This window comes from Anabas testudineus, chromosome 16 (genome assembly GCF_900324465.2).
Source record: "Anabas testudineus chromosome 16, fAnaTes1.2, whole genome shotgun sequence".
Lineage (NCBI taxonomy): Eukaryota > Metazoa > Chordata > Actinopteri > Anabantiformes > Anabantidae > Anabas > Anabas testudineus.
In genome coordinates this window covers 4,892,097-4,916,180 of record NC_046625.1, presented here as the reverse complement: position 1 = coordinate 4,916,180, position 24,084 = coordinate 4,892,097, and the positions used below count along the sequence as shown (strand labels likewise).

Here is a 24,084-nt window from a genome sequence, read left to right as displayed (position 1 = left end):
TTTAAACAGCAAATAATCAAATTAACTCAGAAGTAAAACACTTCAGAAAATATTGAAACTGTCAATTCTAAATAATGAAAAGGCGGCTGTAGAGAGAGGAGCCTCTAATGTCACCAAGTTCATCAGCTGAATTTGAAAGAAAAGCACAATCACTGGACAGCAAAGTGGCTCTGATCTGCTCTACTGTTCTGAAATGCTGATTAAAACCTTGATTGAAATGTAAATTATTAGATTTATCATATTGACAATTACACATGATCAAAAGGATAGTGTTTCACAACGTAACAGTTTTGATTTAAGAGGACAGGTAGCTAAATACAGTACATACTGTATTTACTAGACCTCGTGTTTTAGCATTTACACAGCTGTCCAGTCCTTTAAACTCTACACACAGTATTTTTAAATTATTCCTAATAATATCATTAACCCTGACACCCATTTGCGAAGAGCCCACACTAATAAGTGACCTCTAAAGTCCATCCATCATGCCCACCTACGCACTTAGTCCCACATGCGCATGCATCCACAGAAGCATGAAAAATTACAGACCAGCTCAGCAGCAAGTCACTAAGACAGACGTATGATGACACAATGGGTCTAACCGGAGACTGAAGAGGGACAGTCAGGCGTGAAGAAGCCCCTCAGAGAAGAAAAAGGGGATGGAAATGAGTAAAAATTAAAGATTGCTGTAGAAAAGATATCCTCCGTGCTGCGCCCGATTCCCAGCTTCTCCCCTGCACGCTTACACCGCTTTTGTCTACGTTCAATCATAATGTTCATCAACAGAGCACTGATTACAGGGGACTGGGGGGAAAACATAGAGAGAGAGTCAGGGAGAGGGAGAGATAAAAATAGACCCAAAGGAATGAGTCAGATTGAGGGGAATACTGAGTAAAGGAGAGAAAGAGTGGGGGAGGTCATGAGAGGATATGAGAAGAAAAGACTGAGAGAGACCAGGGCGAGAGGTGGAGGATCGAGAAAGAAGACCTCTCTGAGGACATCGCATTAATTATGTAAACAGTGGATCCTCTGGAGAGGAAGAAAGTTAGGGGAGATAAAGTAAAGGAAAGACAAAGGAGGAAAGGAAGGATGTGAAAAGGCTGCAGTGGATAAAGAGACTGAGAAGAGAGCGAGATTGCTGGAGGTACATGAAGATCTACATGAGGTCTCACTGGGGAGACATGGAAAGGCGACACACACACACACACACACACACACACACCTTGCGAATTATATTTAACACATCACGGCTAATGAACCTCGCATCTAAGAAAACTACCTCAGCAGGACTGAGGTCCTCGATTAGGCAGGGAAAAACTTTTTGTATGTTTTCTCGCGGGGGAACTAAAGCAGAACAGGTCTGACGAGAGGTTTTACACAAAGAAATGTAAGTGAACAAAACATCCTATATCATGTCAATAGACCTGAAGTGATTGGTCAGTGAATTACTTGCTTCTTCCACCTTCAAAAATATGCAAATTGTCTTATTTACTATTCACTTTAAATGGAATATCATGAGCCTGTTACAGTATCGTATGGGAAGAAGTCGGTCAGAATGCTGAACATCTGCATGAACAACCAGTTAAAGATAATTATTGAAGAAATAACTATAAGACTATATATCATTATGGGTTTTAGAGTCTCTTTGGGAGCTCAGAGGTACATTTATGGCTGCATGAATTTCAAACTCAGCAGAAAAAGGGCATGTTTTCTCAGCAAACCCTCCCTGAATGAATAAAGATGAAAAAGAAGACAAGCAATGAAGGAAGCTGCAGATGTTCGCCGACATCTCTGACAGAAAGCATCCAGAGTAAACCAGGAGCTGTGAAAATGGTTATCAGCCACGAGGGCCTTGGCAAACAACCTAGACTTCACGAGGCTCTTGACTTTTTCTGTGTCTCCTCAGACCAACAAGGAATAATAGACATCCACAATCTTCCCAAATGAATAAATCATGAAGAGACGAACCCTGGCCGACACCTGGCTCAGAAAAGATTCTGCAGTGTGCTCGTTTGCACCGTGTCTACATTATCAAGATGACCTTGTTCAGATTTGAAGTTTGTGTTTGTGTTGACCGTAACTGTCTGGTGGGAATATGCTGTACAGATAAACTGAGTGGACATGTTTAAGTCATCTTCAAAGAAGAAGCGAGAGAAAAGAGGAGTTTAACGGCCAAACAGAAACACATGCACGACTTGTGCTGCTGTGTCTGAAGAATACCAGTGCTTCTACAATTATATACATGACGCAGAGGGGGTATAATTAAGCAATCTCCCACTGACTCATTATGGTCTGTACAGCCACCATATGGCTGTCTACTGGTTGCCATGGAGAGAGCGGGGATGTTTTTTCACTGTCCGGGCAGAAAAACAGAGAGTGGTGAGAGTTTTAATTGTTAATGACGCTGCAGTGGGACACGGATGAGTAAAATAATAACAATTTATAACAGTGATGAATAGAAATAGACATGTGAGAGATAGAAGTAGATCGATAGAGATAGATGTGGAATGACAGATAGAAATAGCGATAGAGATGGCAGAAGGAGATAAGCAGAGAAGCAGCAAGGGAGAAGATGAGATTGGGAAAGATAAAAAGACAGAGATTGATAGGTAGATGCACTGCCACATAATCATTGACTGTGAACTCAGAAGGCTGGACCCTATCGTAGCATGCACTGCAGCACACAATCTGCTGCTCAAGTCTATCACAGACCTTCACACTTTAACAGCAATTTGTAAAATGCTACATTCAAATAACAGGGCCTCATGAAATCCGCCATCCCCTCATCTAATAATATCTACATGTCTACCTAAGTGAAAGTGATTCTGAATTGGTTAACACTTAACTGAAGGGAAAGATACCAGAAAGCAGATGGGAGCGTGAATTGTTTGCATTACATTTGAACAGTCTGGGAGAAACGAGTTAAAAACAGATTCCATACATAAATGCACCTACACACTGCAGGGGCAAAGACAGACACAGCAGATAAACTGACAAATGAATACTTGAAATCGCTCACACACACTGACTCACTGACCTGTCTTGGTCGGCACTGCGGAAGCGGGGGAGGATCATGTGGCGGAAACTGCTGGTTCGGTCCAGTTTGGGCTGACTTTTAGCCCTCTTGATCGAGCCCTTCAACCTTCTACTGAGGAAACTCTGGAGCGGATGGAGGAGGAGAGCAACAACAAGGGCACACAGATGGAGAAGGAGAGGGAGGACGTGCATGGTGCGGAGTTACAGAGATGGCATGAGTCGGCAAAGATGAGTGGTGACCAAGAGTCCACCCAAGAGTCGGGTGGTTTGAAGGGGAAAAATTATTCCCATGAAGTCAGTGTGGGGTATGTCAGATGTATTAAGTGACACCAAAATCAGATGGAGACGTACACAAATGAAACACATGATGCAAGACGGGGGAGAGCAACAAGGTTTATAATAATTTGTTATCCACAAGAAATCATACACCCACACATGTCCACTTGCCACGAAGAACTGTAGTGTCATAACAGATCCTGTGGTGGGCATTGGTGTGCCATGCAGACCAACAACAAGAGCATCAGTCTCTACATGAGCTTTCTTACATGGACAAAACTCACACCGTCTGTGGATTTGAAACAGGAAATTGCACACGCATATTAGTTACTAAAGATCTTGTTACCATTTTCATGTCCGCTGATTATTGTCTCTACTAAAATCTAATATTTTAGGTTTGAGAACTGGACAGATGTGAGTTTTTCAGACTTTAAACTGAGCCTGAGCTGTGTCCAGTTCTTAATGTCCCAAAGACATTTCAGTCAAATATACAAAAACAGTCAGTGGTCATAGAAATATGACTCTGTAGTGAAAGAGAGAATCACATGAAGGTGGGAAAAATGCACTTCTTGTTCAGTCAGTTACCTAAAACATAATTGACAACTACTGTTTAAGTCATTTTTGGGGAAAATTATTACTGTATATAAAATATCTTTGAGTTTTGGAGTGTTGGTCATGCAAAAAAGCACTGGATTTTTTTATTATATTTTATAGACTGATTAATGAAGAATAGATGAATGTGCAGATGATTGAAAATTAAAATAATCATCTCTTTTTTAAGCATTTCTCATCTGTCCACTAATACAATTTACAACTTCAAAAAACCTTTATAGACCAAAAAATCTTAGGTGTGAAAGTAGCTTAAGTGTTTAAATAACTCAACAGATACATGCAGTTGTTTTTCTTGAAATCTACCATTGTGCCATACAGGAGCTTCTCCAATTCAGCTTTCAGGTGCACCCTGAATCCTCACAGTAATATAATTTATATACGTATAGCATAACAGCATTATCCAGTGGGAGAATGACTGAAGGGAAATGACACATTGTCATCTGGCCTGAGTCGAATGGCTTTGAAGCCTGTCTTGAGGATATGACTAAAGTCTTGGCTCCATCTGCTGGTTCCAAGCTAATAGCCTGCATGACTAAATCTGATTTGATTAGCCGCTCCGTCTGACACTTTAAGTCTCAAAAAGTAAAAAGTATTCAATGCACAGTGAGAGAAAAGCCTGAATCACAGTACATCATCTTCAATAGCTCTGTTTCCATGTACAAAGTCTTGGTGATTTACCAAGGACAAGGCTGTGCGGCTATCACTTCACCAAATATTTACTTTAAGTGTGGTAATAACAAGGTAATAACAAAACCATCTGCAACTGATCAAAAGTTGTGTCTGCATCCCATAATGTGACTTTCCTCCCTGCCGCTTTAGGTTTACTCATCCAATCAAAGAATTCATTCTCACCACCATAATGCAATAGTAGGAAAATTACTGAAATAATAAGGAAACATAAGAGCTTTGACCAATAAACTGAGGATTTATAATTGCTCAAATTAGTTTTATGGCTTCTGTAGTTTTTAAGTATGTGACAGATGATTTACATATGACAATACTGAATGGGCCTCTGACGTGATGCTCTGCTATTTCCAGCTGCAGAGACTATGTGGAAACACCTGCAGGACTACTGGAAAGGAGAAGGCCAACATAAACCACAGGCACAACCTTAATAAAACACTAATATATGCTTTAAGCCGTTTTATGTGCACATTTGATAACTTGTGATTGAGTCACCATGAATAAAACAATAAACAGAGTATTTTTGTTTCAGGTTAGGCTGCCAGCTCTGCTCTACTTTTACAGAGACATTAAGTAATAGTGACAGCGCATTTTTTAAAGCTTACAGTATCTTATGGTGACATTAAAAAATCATACCAGGTGCTTACTGTATTTTAGTCCATTTACTACAAGCCACATTGAATTTATATCAGTTAACCATCTGTAATACTGCTCTTTTAACATTTTAACTAGAAGATGTTTTATCTGTATCCTACTGAAAAAATCCACTGGTTTTAATCAGTATGAGGTTAAACTCTATTATCAGAGTCTTGAAGGATGATTGAGATGTATATTTTCTTGGAAATAAAACACAATTTACTATGTCCAGAACCAGTAATACAAATAGAGCAGTAAGTAAAAACACAAAACATTAAATTAACATCTAAAATAATAACTAATACACTAAATTGCATTTCTCTGATCTGTTCTCTGTTCTATGTCTTGTTTATGATTACACTATTAAATCTAAGGGTTTTTTACTGTGGAGGCTTCATTGCACATATACATAACGTGTAATTAGTTTGTGACTTAGTGATGCAAATGGTGATGTAAATAGCAGTGCAGCATTAAATAAATAAATAAATAAATCTGCACTTAAACTACATTACATCACAGATAAAATAACTTGCATGCAAATGAATGTGTTCCATTGCACAACTCAAGTGTGTTTCAAGAGTCTGCTAATTGATTTCCCTTCTATTGAGAAATTAGTGGAGACCAGTGGCAGCTCTATAAGGCCGGAAAAGTAATTTCCAAAATTTTAAATATTACACAAACCTTTAGCTAGAGAGATTAAACTTGCAAACACACTGGTATGGTTCTTTAGCACGGTGCACACACACTTCAGAAACCACAACTAAAAGATGTGAGAGCTTTCCATGTTTGTGTAGAACGCTACAAAGTCAGACCAGCACCTGGTTACATGAACATTTGTGGTGCATGTAAACGAAGCCAGTGTCTCTGTTTCAGCTATGTTTGTGTCACATACCTCGACTGAGGGCAGTGGTGCAATAAACATTCCTCCTGCCACTGGAATCGAACCGGCAGCCCTCCAGTCTCCGCCCCAGTATGAGAAAGGGGGGGAGGAGGAGGAGGCAGCAGGTGAGTGGGGCAGGGTGAAGGACAGGGAGGGGGAGAGGGGCAGCGAGTGGGGCAAAGGGGGTGTGCTGGACCCTTTCTTGAACCCCTTTTGCTGCTGCTGGTGCTGCTGCTGGCATAAGGTGAAGGAAGGGGAAACAGCAAGGGAGAGAGGGAATGGGTGAGGCGGGGTGCCGCTGGCCCGGCGGCCACAAGTGTAAGGTGGGCCCAGGGTGGGAGGAGGAAGGAGGGACAGCGTAAGGGATGGAGGCAACGAGCGAGGCCGGGGACAGGGGAGGTTACTCACGGATTGTCGGAAGGGTTGAAGGGGGGCAGTGGGAGGGACCTCCATGCTGGGCTGCTTCCCAGTGGCTATGCTCTTCCGCCGGGCGCGATGATCTGAGAAGGAAAGCAAAAGAGAGTGTCTCAAGTAAGGCACTATTAGACATAAGCGCAAGGGAAAACATCAAAAGTAAAATGAGGACAGGACCAAAAACTTCACACTTCGACACAGGTAGAGCAGGAGGATGTGGAGAGAGAAAGACGGGGCCATTGTGGAAATAAATAGCTATGAGCAAGCTGTTATTCACAGTCGGAGAGGAAAGAAAGCTAGAAAGAGGTCAAATGTAAGCAAGGCAGACATATAGCCATGTAGGCTTACACCCGTCCACGGATGCAGCTGCAGTTTCTGTTGCTACACACACAAACTGAAAAAACTTCATCCCTGAGAGGGAGAATATTGACAACATAGGCGAGAAACTATCGAAGACATAGATTTACTGTCCGAACATCAGATAAGGCGAATGTAAACAGTCGGCATGTTGAAGGGAAGGAAGATGGGAGAGAATGGGAGATGCATGGATATAGAGGAGTGAGCATTAAACAAACAAAGTACTTATTGACTTCCAGTAGCGAGTTGGTGCCAGAGCATGCATTGACTCGGCCAGTAAGGGAATAAACTCCTGTCCTATGCTTGATGGATGACAGAGAGAGTGTAAATGTACATTTAGATAACAGGAAACAAAACGCAGGAGGACTGGCTGACCTGGCTGGACTGTTTACCCACTGCAGGCCCAAATATTAAATCAAAAATCGGAGTGAATATTGAATGTGCAAGCTCGTTTTTGGTCGGTATGTTTTCCAATTCCCTGTCCCTGTTCTTCCAGAAAATGTCAAGAAACTCAATAAAAGTTTATATCAGTACTATAAGGCTGTCTCTGCATCACCTCAAGATTAATTCCTCTACATGCTTCATATGATGAAAAACACCTTTGAGCCTACTTATTCTTCACCTTGACAGGAGTACAGTACCCCATTCAGTGGGAGCTCTGTGAGGCTGTACAATGTTAACATACTGATATTTAACCTGTAAGGTTAACTGGCATTCATCACATTACTTAACTGTGTTAACATGCTAATATTTGCTAATGTGCTGCACAGTTGTGGTCATAAACTAACAAATAATTGGGCAAATTAAAGATCTAGACCTGATGCAAGATACAAACTAAAGAGATCCTTAAAATACTTCACTGTAGAGCATTATCAATGTTTAACAGCATTAAATGGCAAGTAGTTGCAGACATTTCTCTTAAAGGGTAACTCTATTGATTTTACACATTAAACGTCTTTTAGGTTGTACTACTAAAGTTGGTGGATTCCTGTCTGAGGTCTTCAGACCTAACTGAGTTTAAAAATGAAACTCCTGTCAGCCTTAGGACTCAGTAACGGGATGTTCACATTAACAGCGACAATTCACTGACAGCTGCCATTCATTGTCAATATGAACCCAGTATAGTTGCTATGTAAACCCTATTGTGTGAGACAGAGACAAAAAGGACCCAGAGATGTGACAGGGAAAAGTTTAACTTTATGCATTTACTATGTGCAGTGGTGGAGTTCAGCGTCGGGATCATCTTAATTCCAGTGGAAAGCAAAGCAGACTCAGTTTACCAGTCTATCACATAACGTGACAGACAAACAGACTCATGTCACAGACGTCAGATGTCACTAACCATTACACAACTGTGCCACCCCTTAGTTTACTATTCAACACAAACTCATTTTAAATAACATAGACTGGTGATTTACTAGGTGCATACATTATGTAACATAAGTTACCAATAGAGAGAAAGGAAGAGCAACTTGTAAAAACAAATCACTGATGGTTTTGGCAGAAAGCAACTTTCCAGTCATAGCATAACTCAACTCAACACACTAAGGGCTACAGCTTTGAGTCCAGCTATTTGTTGATGTAAGTGCAAACACCCCGGGGAGGTCAGGAGAGTGTGGAGTTAGATAAAAGTGAGGTTACCAGATCGCTGTTGCCTGCTTCTCATCTCTGCTTCAGACCAGGAGCTTGTAGCTACATTAGCTGCTGCTAGATTAACACGTCTAAACCTCTGACCAAAATGTGAACCATGTTAGGTGGTTGAAGACGAAACATTCATTGTTCAACCACGACTCTCTGCACAAACGTTTGTTCCAATCCATCTGTTAGATTTCACCGGGTCTGTTAAAATTGTGACCTTCAGTGAAACTACTGTAGTTGTAAAGTAGAAGGAGTTCATCTAGAAACATCCTCTGGGCATCACGAATGTTTGCAAAAAAATGTCAAACCCCACCCATTACTTAATAAATCTTTCAACCTACCAACTGTTCACCGCTGCTCTCCATCTGCAGAGCCATGTCAGTACAAACACTCTTTTAACCTGGACATCCTCAGATAAAGTGTCAGGAACATGTTGCACATTTCCACCCAATGAAGATAATACAGTTCCTTGTCCAATAAAGTCAGGGTGACCACCTACGTCAAACTAGAGCTTAGTTATGAATTTTTATCATCTCCATCTGCATTTGAAAACCTCTTTTCTGTCTACATGCTTTGGCTTGATGCAGAATATAGTTACATTTGTTTGATCTATTTTTCCATCCTATCTCATGTTATCTATCTCTGCTCTTTTCTTTTCTATCTCCCTCTCTCAGCCTCTTCTGTCACACAGTCACACTAATAACACACACAGACACACACCTCCTCTCTCCCACGCAGCTATTTTACATAATTCAAATAGTGCATTTATCTCTCTACTTCTCCTCAGCCCCTTGTCTCTCTCTCTCTCCTCTCTCTGATTTTCTTTTCTCCTCCTTGCACCCTCTTCTTGTTTTCGTACCACCCTCTTTTCCCCTCCCTTTCAGATATGCGTGGCATCTAGAACCCTCCATTTTCTCCCTACTTACCTTTATCTGTATTCCTCTTGTATCCTCACCATCCCTCTCCTTTCACTGTCTTTCATTTACCTGTCCAAATGGCAATCTTTTCACTGTGAGCCTGCCCGTCTTGCTGTCTGCAATCCTAACATTTTCTCCAACCCACGCAAGAAGGGAAAAAGATGACCATGAAGGTGTTTGTCAGACAGTCGACACAAACTATACCAGTGTCTCTTTGCCCAAATCCACGGCTTCAAAACTACCAGTTGAAACTCTGTAGGGGATGACTGACTGCTGAAGGAGTCTTCTAAATTAAATTTGGGAAAGCAGGGATTTTACCTGAAAAGGTGGCCGACAAATCACAGGAAAGGGGGAAACACTTGCTCTGAACATCTAGCTCTAATAAAAGGTGTCAGGGTTACATTTGATAGTAATTGTATGAAAAGTCAAGTTCATGTTAATCTCCTCAAAGCTGCATTTTGTAATAGCGCTTGAAGATGATACTTCAATTTAAAGAATTTTAATTTACTGGTGAACTGAATTTTTCTACGAATTGATTTCTTTTATTCTCGATATGTGTCAGTTCATGAACTTAGTTTGCTTTATTTAAATATTGTTCATTCATCTTAAGTGGATGCCATCATGGTTCGCAGTAGTATTCACAGTTTCTTAGGTGTCTGTTACTCTGCAGGAAGTGTTAATTAACAACAATTATCATGGGTAATGGCCTGTATGGCTGGAGGTTACGCCATCATTATACTGTATATGCATCATGACTGCACCCATCTCAATTAAAGGGCTTCAGCACAGTGAAACAAAGGTCCTTTTAAGAATGTATAATTTTTCAAACTAATTACCTTGGCTAGAAGGAGCAGATTGTGCCAAGAAAATATTCAACTGGCATCAGCCTTATGGTAAGAAAACCAAAGTTTGGGCTCTTTCTGTGGGTTTAACTATAGCACAGTGAGATCGGACAAACAAACAGCCAGCGAGATAACGTATAACTAACCCCTGAAGTGATAAAAAAGAAGGGAGTTACTTAATGCCAATTCGGAGTTGTAAGACTCAGAGAGCACATGTTTTATTACAACCTCCAATGGAGGGAGTCTTGATTTCTCTTGGAAATCAACCAACTGTTTGTCTGCTTTATGAAGTTGCAGCTGCCGTTGTTTTCCCTCAACAGTGTGTACTACAAAAACACACACTTTGCTATTTTGGAAAGTTTGTGTCTGTGTGATATAAATAACTATAAATCTCCCAAATCCCCTTGTATTACATCACTATACTAATTATTTTGTATTAGAAACTAAACTGTAGTATAGGGCCATTTAACAAATGAATGACTATTGAAAGATGGGTTTAATAATTATGATGTGTGCACATTAAAATGAGAAAAAGTTCTGCAGAAATAAGAAATAAGTCTGTTTAGCTGTAACAACAAAGTTTCAGTAGATTGTTGAATTGTCAAGTGATTTGTAACCAGCACAACAAAACTCTTCACAAGCGACAAACTATCTTCCTAAGCGTTTTCTTATGAAGAGCCACTTACAGCAGTTTGTGTTCACACTCAGATATTGCTGAGCTAGAATCCCCCGTACCATGTAAGCATTTAGTTTGTTAATCTCCAAAGAGACTCCTGAGCAGTGCTGGAACTTAAATCAATTTGACTTCCAAATATTTCTCAACTTTACCAGTGCAAACACACTGTCTGCTTTCATTTTGATTATTCTAAGGAAAAGGCTAGTAAATGCACCCTGAGATAAGATTATGCTGTAAAAATAAAGGGCTGGGTGATAGCATGTCATGAAAACACAAGCACAACAAACATCTATACTGTATACGAAATGAAGCTAAATGTCTCTGTGTAGCATACAGCACATGTTTTAAAATGTTTTTAAAATACCTTTTTTATCAAAATTGAAATGAAATGTTCCACTGGTTAAACCATGAATCATGTTACCCTTAATATTTCAGCAACGCCAGAGAAAATGTCATTTTGTTTCTGTCGGCCACAGCTGAAATATCAAATATTCATTTATGTACTGTATGTATGAACATAGTTTTGGCCACAACACTATCATTACTCTTTTCCTGACAGGCAAACTAACTACCAACATCCCCTCCCACATTTGACCATTGCCTTTTTCACATCAAATATTTTTTTATTGTGGTAATTTCTGCTAATTCAGCAATAAAATACTTGGCTTCTATGACAACATCATTACTGATGGTGTTTGGGACCTGATTACTAAGTGTTGCCTCTTCTTCAGTTATCTAACTGATTGTCCTTTGCCTAAGACTGAGACCAGACTGGACAACCAAGTCTATGGAGACAAGCTGAACCAGAATGCATGTGTGGATTCCTCCACCTATATTGTTAATATGCACGTGGGGTTACTCCACTGGCTGCATTATGCATCATTTGGCAGGAGTGGGTGCTGAGAGCACATTCTCAATTTAGAAAATGGTACTCTTCAAGTTGAATACAGACCATAAATTCACTTCTTTAACGTAGTATACCATACCTGCTCCTCTTTATGCCTAACATGCGCAGAGTGAAGAAGTGTGGGTGGCAGCATGTGCAAAGGCTCATTCAGAATCAGTCAATCTCCTGATCCACTGTCTTTATGCAAGCAGAGAGATGGGAGATGTCTATGTGAGCTGGGGGGTATTGAGCAGCACCAAATTAAAAGCAGTTGCATGGTGATTGTCTTTTTTAACACCTGTATTCTTTACTTTAATGGCAGTCTCAATTAATTGAAGCCGTTAAGCATTTCTATTACAGTGTTAACAAAAGCATTTTGAATGAAAGAAAGTCTGCACACGTCCATTTAAATCTACAGTATTTCTCACTCACTCTTTTTTTGATCCCAACTCAGGCTCTGTGTTTTGTTTCCATGGCAATGTTTTTTTTTTACCCTGAAATACCTAACATTTTAGTTTCAGACATACAGTACTACGTAACAGTACTATGTTCAGAATAGAGAAAGTGATTGGGCATTTGTGCACTTATTAAGCTACTGTTCAAGTTATAGCATGCATCCATACACATGCAGCACACACACCAGCCTACACACACACACAGGGATAGAACAAGTTAAGAAGCCACGAAGATACCTGATAGATCACAGTAAATGATTTAAACGCTTCATTAGTCTTGAGATCACTGTTAATGACTGACATGATGTGCTAAAGAGTTTGATTATGAGCAGCACTGAAAAGGAAAGAGCAAACACATCTGGAGACCTTGATTCCATCACTGTACCTATTATAAAACACAATTATGTAACTATTGTTTAAAGATGATGTAAAGGCCAACTTGATAAAATAAAGGCAGGGAGCTTGGGATTCATTCTGGCTGAGGTCATGCTGAAGGTAGATAGGCTTGTCTGTTTTGTTTTGTTGATTAATAAATGGCCCATGTGCTAAATTAATATTGTGCAAGTTGGTTACTCTGACTATCACCATGTCAAATGTTGTTCTTTTTGAAAGCCCCATTATAGAGTTGATTAGTGATATCCAATAAAGCATGTTAGCAAATCTTGTACCATTTGCACCTAGTATTAAAGGTATATATCATGATTCTGTCCTGGCAAAAAGCTAACAGCAGCTAAACAACTCTCTTCAGTTATAGTTGTATAATCACAACCCCAGAATTCATGACTGTGAATGATCACGGCAATAATAGAGGCAACTGGGGAAAGAGGTGATCCAAATATCCAAATAATCACATTAAATACTATTTTGATTCCTGATTAAATGTAACAGTAAAACACAGTGAGATAAAGAAAAGTTAGAGGCGACAAATTCAGAACTTCTTTAGCATCACAACAGCTGATATAAGGCCATATCCAGACTAGACAAAGGGGGAAACAGCTAGTTTGCTTCTCATTGGAGTCAATAAATGAGCCTAGCAAAACAAAAAAGGAGTTAGTTGTTGAACAATATGGCGACTTTCCCGAGTCTTCTCATCACACTCAGGTTAATGACAAATAGCTAATATACTGCACAGAAGTGCTGGGCAGATGGATCAGTTATTGTTACAGTAGCTATGATATAGCACATAACTCACTCTGTGCTATTGTGTGAGCCTGAAGGTGTGAAGGTAGGTAGGTAGGTAGATTTCTGAATCTTTGACAGCGCCACACAAGCTGCTTCCTAATGCTAAATAAGCAAATGATCTCCCTGCTGTACAGTAACTGCACAATTGCTTTCTTTAATGCTCACTTTTTAATGTCAAGTCTGCAAGTGCAATAAGAAATATACACATAATGAATGTAGGGGTGCAACTAATGATACATTTAATTATTGATTAATGTCTTATTTTCCAATTAACTTGTCAGTAAATAGTGACAAACAGCCTAAGCTCTCCTTAAATGTCTTGATTTTCTCAATCAACGCAGATTATTTACAATCAAACAAAATGCAGAAGAGCAGTAAATGCAGATGAAAGTTTTGTTTCACTCCTTAAAAATGACAAATGATTAACTGTTGTCAGCTGTCAAGTACTAATCTGTCCATAGTGTATTTGATGCATTGACTAATCACCTTTATATTGGATCAGCATGTACACACAGAAAACAAAACCATACATATACAGTGCTACCGTTTTTTCACGTGTGCTAACAACCAGGTTGCGTGTTCACATGTCTCTGTGTGTAGCCATGTGCTAGGCAACATGTGAAATGCTGTGCTTGTTCATTGTGAATGTAAATCTGATGTCAAGCTGAAAGCTGAAGAGGGAATGTGTGGGTGGCAATCGCTTCCAGCTTAGACCCTCTGAGAGAACTGAGAGAGAGACAGAGTTAAAAGAGTGGGAGGAGGGGATGTAGACACACATGAGTAAGAGGTTGATCAAAAAAAAAGGAACACAGTATGTGTGGAGGTGGGTGGGTACGTGTTCGTGTAGGTGTAGGAGGGGACAGTGCAAGAGCAAGAGTATATGGACCAAAGACAGGATGACAGAAAGACAGAGCTGCATAAGAGAGTGAAATGGAGGAAATTCATCTGGGGGAGCGGTAAATAGAGAGGGAGGAAGAGGAGGGAGTTGCACTGAGGAAGGGGGAGTAGGATGGAGAGAGGGAGGCAGCACAAGAGGTAGAGATGGAGGCTGGAGAGGGAGTGGGTGTCTTAATAGCGCTGAAACGCTCAGGGCTTTTTGTATGTTTGCTTTTGTTATGATAGAATGCTGGTTGGCTCCCTGTTTGCTTTTGATCCATGAACTGTGACTACAAATTCAAGACAGTCTCTCCTGAGTACAATGCAATGGCTACATGTGGGATTCTCATTACATAAGTTAATGTATAAATGGTGCAGAGCCCAGGATGTAGAGCAGGGTTCTTGCACAGAAAGAGGTTTGTGCTACAAACACGGAACATATTTATATTCCCGTGGAAATATTTATCTAAACTTGTCTTGTGTCACTGAGGTGAAGGGCTTTGACGGTGCTGCAATCAGCGTGTCAATACTTTTTGCAACGCATTGAGTCAAGAAATGGTCAAAAAATGTGTGTGAAGATTTTTAAATGCCAAAATGACTTGAAGCTTAAAATTTATAGTTTTTACAACCAATAGCCCCCCAAGCAAAAGATACACACTTCACTGACAAACTGAGAAAAACTGAAAACACCCAATTATTTGTCTTTTTTGTTTGACAAGTGACAAGTGCACTACACTGACTTCTGTTTACTTGTCATGAGGAGAACCACTCAGTTTTAAAATGTCTTCCGCGTCTCTGGAGCAGATTTCTGAAGTCTGAAAAAAAAAAACATGCAAGTTTCTGTTTGAGATTCAAATTTTATAACAAAGAGCCAGTGTTACAACCTGTAGGTGTGGAGCTTGAAAGATGTGGGTGTTTATCAGACAGGGATCTGCTCGTCGTTCATTTCCATCATCAGTATGAAAACATCATTAAGCATCCTGTTGACATTTGCCTTTCTCAGAGGCACACTATGTTATGTGGTTCAATCCATATGTCTGGTTAAGGACTGAATTTGGTTGGTTAAGAACATAAATTCTAATTTAATCATTCTGTTTTTAGATGCCTTTGACAAACATTTCAGAAAAGCTCTAAACCACTGTGGGTTAAAGCTTACAACTCGACAGAAGAGGCGATCTATCAGGGGGTTAACAGAGGACAGAGAAGACTAAGGGCTAGAACATACAGAGGACTGTGCATGAGCTCCTCTGAGCGTGAGCGTGTGCTTGTACGAGCCCCACTTTAGTCCGTGTTGTTACTCTCCAGCACAGTAGTGCTCCCGTCTCCAGCAGCACACAGGAGGGCTGCTGGAGAAGAAGAAAGCAGGCGAGGCCAAACCTTACAGTTTTGTGTCATAACACAGTTTCAGTATGTAGATGACTGATTACAGTGATCTGATTAGCACTGCCTGTCCCATAGTAGGAGACAAAGGAGTTCTTCCAATAAAACAACTGAGAGGCACTCACCAGGCCTGCACAGGGCCCTTGCTCCATCTACCATGAAATAAAAGCACTGACTTCCAAAGGTAGAATGAAGTGGGCTGCAGAATTTAGTTAACAGAGAAAACTAGAAAATCAAAAAACTCATGGAACTGTTGAATAAAGTTCAACATCTGTAAGTGCCCTGACATTATGGAAATTGAATACTAAATTAAGGTTCAATGATTTCTGCTGATTATCTAATAATTTCAGCAGTAACTGAAAACGTAGCAATATGCAAGCTGACCAGTCGGAAAGCTGGTTTAACACAGAAATAAATCACTATTACATAAAGAAGTCCAATCATCCCTGGTGTGAAAAGTATGAAATCAAATAGTCAAAAGTGCAGTTAAATGGTTAAAACATTACTATAAGTGGGAACTGGAAAAAAATGACTGATTGAGTGAGAAAGAAGCGTCAGCCAACAAGCCAATCCTGAAACACTTTGACTGCTGATCACAAGTTTCTCTTCTCTACACGAACAGTACGAGCCAAGTTGGCTGACGACCAAAATTCTGGACAATCCTTTGTATTGTCAAAGCCGATCTGCCTGGCAAAATGTGTTTTTAGACTTTCAGAATCCACTCGCCTGTAGTAGAAAAACAAATTGTTATTTTTTTCTGCCTTTGCTGTGTCTTTCTCTGTGTGTTTGTGTGACGCCGCAGCTCAGCATATTTTCTTGTTAATTTTCTGACGCTGTCATAGGTAGAACTTGACATTTTGTTTGAAATGGGGAGAAAGTAATTGTATTGCCAGGTTAAGAGAAATAAGTAACACAATGTCAGAATATTGGTAATATTGATAGCACCAATTCTCTGCTTCTCTGGCATCTGTTGTCTCTTTGATTTAAACTTATAGGCAGGAGAGCTTCATTGTGAGCTGTCAGTCAACTACCTGCTGATTGCTTTTACCTTAGTGGGAAGTGGAGGGGAGGGAGTGAGTGAGCTTGTGCTTCTTTGCAAACACACCCACTGCAGCTTAAATACAAAGAAACCCAAGGTCTAATTTTGGATCAAGCTTGAGCATCACATTGGTAGTGATGTGACAGTACAGTCTCATCTGATTTAGCAGGCTGATGCTTGTCATGGCACATTATTTTCTGTACAGTGCAAAACAGGAGCCACGAGACAATTAAACCCTGAAAGCCAAACGGTGCTGTTACTCACCAACCTGCTCAGTAATACTAAAAGCATATTTAAGTCTTTTATTGAGCTCTTACATTTGGTTAAGAGTTGCTTAACACAGAGAAATACTGAATAAGCTGTACAGTAAAGGAAAAATGTAAATGTCTTTTAATATGGAGAGTCTTTGCATGACTATTACATGCATGTGAGGAAGCAGCCGGTGCGAGGTGCTGGATTATATGTGCTTGAGCTTGATGACAAACTCACAAAAACATTCAGAGAAATGTGATGTCATTGCACAAGCGATGGGGTGGAGATTCAGAGTACATTTACAAAATCCTTAGAGAATGTTTTATGCCTTATCTAAAAGTAAGAATTGGTTCCCAAAATTAGATACTGGGCATCTGTAATATCTGTGATACGCCCACTCACAAAACAGGAGAACTGGTCTGAGAGGCACACTAAGTTTTAAACATCAATATAATCTCATTTAAATATTTATTAATACAGTACATAGATTTTCAGGGGAGCAGAAGTCAAATAAGAAAATGTATGTCCTACCTAGATCAGGTGGGGCTTGTTGTGCTTTGTGTCCAGACTTCAAGAGACAGTGTCTCTTCGTTTCCAGTCTATGTGACCCCACAGTGAGCTGATTCCAGCTAAGACTGGAGTTGCATTCACTGACTGTATTCCACTGAGTCTCGGGATCAGTTTGAAACCGCAGCAGCTTTGTAGTTTGCGTTACATTCCATCGAGCATTGACACTTCTGAATCGATACTCCAAAAGCACACAGTGACATTAACGTCTATAAATAACTGAGCGTGTTGGTGTATCTGCAAACAGCACCTGCCAGCAAGTGTCATAACACTTGCGTGCTTGTCTGACTGTCTGACAAGCAGGTGACCATCCTCTGGTGGGTTTATAAGGCCGTGTTCAAGTTCCAGACAGAGAAGTATTGCTCAAATAATCAGCACTTAAATCAGCCTATAGAAAAAAAAGAGGAATCAAACTAAAGCAAAGCCAGTGAAATCGATAGCACTACAAAAGCCCAATACAGCAAAACACATCTATGTTGCAAATGGATCAATCTGTGACCTTTAAATATTTCATAGACAAATAGTTATATGAATAAATGATAAATCGGCCTCCACAACCAAGGCACCTGGAAACAGGGCTCCTTCAAGGTATCTGGATATATCTTATTAAGGGTATATAAAAGAACTATAGTGATCTTATAGTAAATTTGAGTACAATACAAATATCACTGAAAACTATAAACTATGTATATATATAATATTCTAAAGAAATAGCCTAGTAATATTTAAGAGATAAAAGTGCAATTTGGTGACCATAAACTCACTACTGAGCACCACAGACACACTATAGCTTCTTACATAAAGATGAGAGAATATTAGGATTTTTCTCTCGGGTAAATCTGACTCGACAACTACAAACACGTTAGGTTATTAAGAAAAAACCAAAACAAAACGCCACCACAGAGTTACACTGATGTAAGTGGCATGTAGGTGGGAGGACGTCCTTCCAAAGGCCACTGCACAGGTAAATTCGCAAGTGCAGGCCTTTACTTCTCCAAAGTGCTGAATTTACCTTTGAGGTGACCCAAAAGTGCCAAATTGAAAAGAGTACGGGATGACAGTTATTAAGTAGGCCACAGTTTGTTATCTTGCATCCTCAGACTAATTAGTGAGCGGTGTAACGACAGAAAACAAGCACTCCCAAGGCCAGCTGTGTTATAATTTCACACCGAGGCACTGTTCATCTTCCCCCCGCCTCCCCCCGGCAGCAGCAGTCTGCTTCTCGAGCACCGGCAGCAGCGGCTGATCCGTGGCGGGCAGTCCGGCTGAGAGCTCCCCCTCCCCGCCTCTGCCTGTCCTCTCTCCCCGGTGCCCTCCGCCCCGACCCTGCACTCGCAATCCCGGTGACCGACGGAAGATCCGCTGAGGCCAATTTCTCTCATCTTTTAGATGGGAATGTTTCTGCGATGGTTTCCTTAGTGGGTGTCCGCCTGGTGCATGTCAAAAATCAACTTGCCAAGAATGAATAGGTGAAAGGTAAAGACGGCTCTGCTTTGGACTCGGGAGAACACTGATGGTGATTAATTGCAATCAAAAGCTATGCATGCACGCAGAGGGACAAGTGCCCGAAGGTGCATCCATGTGCGTGCACGTGCATGCGTGCGTGTGGTGCCTGTGTCCATGTGTGCGTGGTGTGGTGCCGTGGCGCGCTATAGATCCGCCTCCCTGAATGTGCGCCAACGCACAGCGCGACGCGCTCCTCTCTGCTCTCTGCTGCGCCTTTCCCCCCCCTGACAGGACTCCTCCAACGGGGCAGCGGGTGCGCAAGCAGGAGAAATTAAATCGGAGTCATAATTTCCCACGCAGGCGGAAATATATGGACAAACACCAAAAAAGCAGACGGTAGAGGAAAAAGAGAAGTGAGCCGGTGGAGTGGGCACGGAGGGAAGAAGCAAACGCCACGAAATAAAGTAGACTAAAACTGCAATGCCCAAAAACTGAACGTGTGCCAGCAGCTGACAGGCAGCACAAGAATAAAAAAAAAAGAAAAACGAGGCGATAATGGCAACTTAGTCCCCCGTCTTTCTTCCCACCAAACGGTGGTTCATCCTCAAGTAATCCGTCTGGCAAGAAATGGATGTTGTAGTGTCTTCTCTCTGCTGCCTGGATGGAGCTTATCCTGCACAGGTGGACGGCAGTACAGTTTAGGGAGGGAGCAGCAGTGCACTGATGCCCTGCGCTTCAATCTTTCTCTCCCTCCCTCTCTCTCTCTCTGTGTATTTCCAGTAGTAGAGAGAAAGAGAGAGAGAGAGATGAAAAGAGAGAGAGATGTTTAGAAGGGGTGGGGCTGGATGGATCCCTGCTGGGACCTGGAGTGATTTTAAGCCTTGCAAGAAGCCCTCATCACTTGTTTCTCCAGTCTTTTTATATGCCACTCACTCCTTCCTATTTCCCCTTCACCTTCTGCTGACATGCACACACAGCAAAGTGTTAAGTTCAGAGCCAGGAGCAAATGTGTGGGAGGAATGCAAGCATGTTATTACTCACACAATATACAGTACATCCACAAAACCGGCTGTGGAGCTGTTTAGGTGTAGGATTAAAGAACTTTGTTACTTAGGTCACTCACCAACGTGCCCCCTGTCGATCAGCTGGAAATAGCATATAACAAATGCAGTGTACTGTGATGATGATCATGCTTATTGTCACGCAGTGACGAGATTAGCAAGAGTGCTTGCAGTGTCAGCATGCCTGTCTGCCACTCAAGTCCAAAGCGATACTCAACGCATAGCAACGCACTGGCTTCATGGCAACAAGTTGTTCGAGCGTCTGACGGCAAATACATATGGAAATCCTTCATCTGTCGTGTGACGCGTCTGCTGCTGTAATGTACATGTAGTGCATTCAGTATTATTGACCACAGTATAATTATTAAATGAACGTTGAGAGGGACGCCTCCGATTACTTTAGAAAAACATGCAGAGCTCAGAGCACCACCTGTCCCACAGGTAAATCATGACCAATCAAAATGAAATGTTAAGATTACAGTGCTTTCAGCAATGAGCAATCTGCACTTTCACAGGGGTAAAGGGTATCTTAGATCTGTTTCCATGACAACTGTGGGTTTGAAGCAACTTTTTAACCACTGTACTATGACACCGTACTGTTGCTGTACTAACTGCAACTCGGTCCCTCACCACTAGTGAGCTAGATGTGGATAAAAATAACACGCCCTCCATGTAGGTGCTGGATATCATTCATGCTTTTCTTTACACCTCAGATATGATGTATCTTTGTGTAACGTAAGACTATTCCGCAGCTACTGTATCAGAGGGTGGTTAATCTGACTTTACATGGGTTTGCTTTAAGCCACATCCCTGCTTGTGCCATCTTCAAATACTTCCCCATCACCAGAAACCACAGAGACAGGGTTTAAGAATTCCAACAAACATTTCAGCTACTTTACCCCCCATGGTTTTCTTTCTCTCCTCCTCTCCCCTTGTCTTTTTCTCTCCCTTCCTTTCTCTCTTCCTCTGTAGCTCTCACTCTCTCTGTAACACTGTCTGTCTGCTCTATAATTATTTCCATGGTTACCATTAAGGATGTGAAGCTAAGCCTGATGTACTACGGTAGTAATCTTTTCCTCTCCTCTCATCCAACGCTTCTCCTTCTTCTTATGCTGCGTTGCTACGTGAGTCTCTGCAGCCTTCTCTCTCACATACGTACCCGTTTCTGGCACTTTTCAGTTGCTACATGTGCTTAAAACCAATATTTAATTTGGAAGCTCATCCAGCTCCAGTACATGAACAAATTCATACTCATGTAATCCATATGTAAGCAAATCAGGCAGTCAATCAGTCTCATAAAGAATTAATCATACTGTGTTAAAGCACTTACAGAGCTTGTAGCTTTGAATGCATGCGTGAGGTTGTGGGTTCAAGTCTGGTTCGTGCTGCTGTATTTCACTACTTAAGTAGGAAGACTGTACAGTTTTTGGGCCTCTAGGAGCCAGTTTTATCTAATTTTAAAAACATGCAAAGTGCGATTTGCAACATTAGGCTAATTTCCACCGATTTCCTTGATCCGAACAAACAACCTTACATAAATTGGAAACGTGATGGTGCCACAACTTGTGATCTGCATGTGAGCAGTATTTGCAAGCTGCTTTTGTAACACAGAACTAAGATTCTGGATATAAAATTACCTTTTTTATTGCATATAGACAATAGTGTTGTGAGGAAATATGTAGTTAAGTAAAGGTTAAAGGCACACTATGGCGTACCCAATCAACAGTTTCACATTTAAGGAAATACAGTCTTTTGACATTTTATTGTCAAGAGTTAGATGAGAGCATTGATTGTCTTTGGCAAATATAAGGCTACAGGGCTGTGGGCTGGTTAGATTAGCTTACCGTAGCTTAGCAGAAAGTCTGACAATAGGAGGAAACCACTAGTCTGATTAGAGAACAAAGGAACAGGTCATATGACTCCTGATGAAAACGATTTCACACCCATGTCTACCAGATTTCCCCCTCGTCCTCCCTGTCAGTCTAAAGTTGACCAAGTGCCATCAGCCCCACTTCCATGGGAACCACTGCAGAGCAGACACCAGCTTGTGTCAGCTTCCATGTCTTCAACAGATAGATAAGGGGAGGTTTGGGCTGACAGCAGAGGAAGGAACCAGAAGAGTTGTAACAGGAAACACACTGTGACAGCTACACTCCTGAAGAGCTGGTGGAGAGAATGGTGAGCTGGGAGGGGGCTGGATGTTGCACTGTAAGAACCACCACAGAGAAACTTGTAGTCTGTGACGGGATGATGGATGATTGAACAAGGAGGATAGAACTCAACGTGCACACTGCCACCTGGCTGGGCCTTATGCCAAGACGGGATGACAATGACCACAGCAGAGTGGGATGGGTTGTCAAGTACAGATGGGTTTTTTTTGTTATCCAGCTACGGCTGTGCTAACACCATCACCTTAAGATTGCCATGCCAGAAAGTACAGTTATGCCATCAACGACTGTAACGTAATTTCTTGAAAATTAAAAAACAAAATGGGTAAAATAAGGTGGCAGCAGGGTCTCTAATGTGGGATGAATCTGTAAAAAAATCAGAAACAATAGGAACTTATTGGCGAACACATTAGATGAGCTGTGTTCCTCCTTCACCACAATAAGACTAATGTTTTACTACAACTGGAATAGTTTTAGGTTTGATGACATCTTCTGGATCACATCAACGACAGCCACTGTTTTTCATTATTTTGCCCTGCATTTCATATTTTTCCACCGTCATTCTGCAGATTAAAATCAGAGCTTTTCCAAATACAAGCCCACATTTTTAACCTTTAAAATACTGCCACCTGCCAATGGTGCACCAACCACCCACACATCTCTGCAGCTCTGGTTTTCTACTCTTCAGTTATAGCAAAGTCATTTGTGAATCATCAAAATCTTGCCAATTTCTGCTGTGCAAGTGGATGTGGAAGGATATGAAGAGGTGACTATCAACTCCAACAATGCCAAGTTGTTCCTCAGGTACATCCTTGTGGGCAGCAATCTTCTTAAGTGAGAGAGCATGATCTAAAATGAATTACTGGGCAGGCATCATGGCTGCAATCACACAAACACAGCGGTGCATTTTGGACATTATGTGCCACGTTGACAACATCTTGTTCCCCGGGCTGACTGTTATCCATTTTCCTTTATCCTGCAACCTAACCACTGGCAACCAAGCCAAACAGGATTACTTTACTTTATTTATGCATCATATTAATACTCCACAAAAGTCTGTTGTTCTGATGGTAAACAGATGAGCACCTTTGCATCAACCACACACTTAAATTTCATGCCTAATGACATTGCAATTCACGTGATGCTTATTCTTTTCATGATACCTCACTAAGAACATTCATCACAAGGTGGCGAGCAAGACATGCGATGTGTATCGATATACACACATGCACAATTTCACTGACATACATTATGTTAAACAGTCAGAACAACATGAACATATTGCTGGTTTTGTCACATCCACCTACACACATATATGTATTGAAAAAAAGAACCACTTGTAGGAACGCTGTGCTGGATTTACTGCACTATGGCTCAGACTGTGGTGCCTCTTTATTTTTGCCACACGAGTTTCATTGAAACTCCAACAGTGTCAGGAACAAAATGAAAACATAAATAGCATATGAAATATTTTATATCATGCAGTTCATACATATTGCAGGCACACTTGGAGAGATACTTGCAGGAATGAGCACTAAACTTCATTTTCTGTGTAATGGAGTGAGGCTGTACTAACACACACACACACACACACACACACACACACACACACACACACACACACACACACACACACACACACACACACACACACACACACACACATCTTACTCCAGGGTGAAAAACACTGTATGCATCAGCATAGAAAAGCACAGAGCCTTGAGGTGGCAGTGAGACACAGAGCTGGTGTTGGCCTGACAACACCACCCTCCTCTCTCCCTCTCTCACTCCCTATCTCACCACA

General features: G+C 41.1%; 1 protein-coding gene across 7 annotated transcripts in view; it reads right to left on the bottom strand.

The window, feature by feature from the left end:
* syngap1b (synaptic Ras GTPase activating protein 1b) overlaps positions 1 to 24,084 on the bottom strand; it is a 108,997-nt gene that overhangs the window by 32,018 nt on the left and 52,895 nt on the right. For 5 of the 7 annotated variants that reach the window (XM_026372704.1, XM_026372706.1, XM_026372708.1 and 2 more), the window contains exons 4-5: positions 6,533 to 6,624; positions 3,038 to 3,159 (exon numbers count right to left, since the gene is read on the bottom strand). In XM_026372704.1, the coding sequence (XP_026228489.1) occupies positions 3,038 to 3,159; positions 6,533 to 6,624 (214 nt within the window). Of the gene's footprint in view, positions 1 to 3,037; positions 3,160 to 6,136; positions 6,625 to 17,569; positions 17,808 to 24,084 lie in introns of those variants that run through there. The other 2 variants (XM_026372709.1, XM_026372710.1) reach the window with 2 other exon arrangements.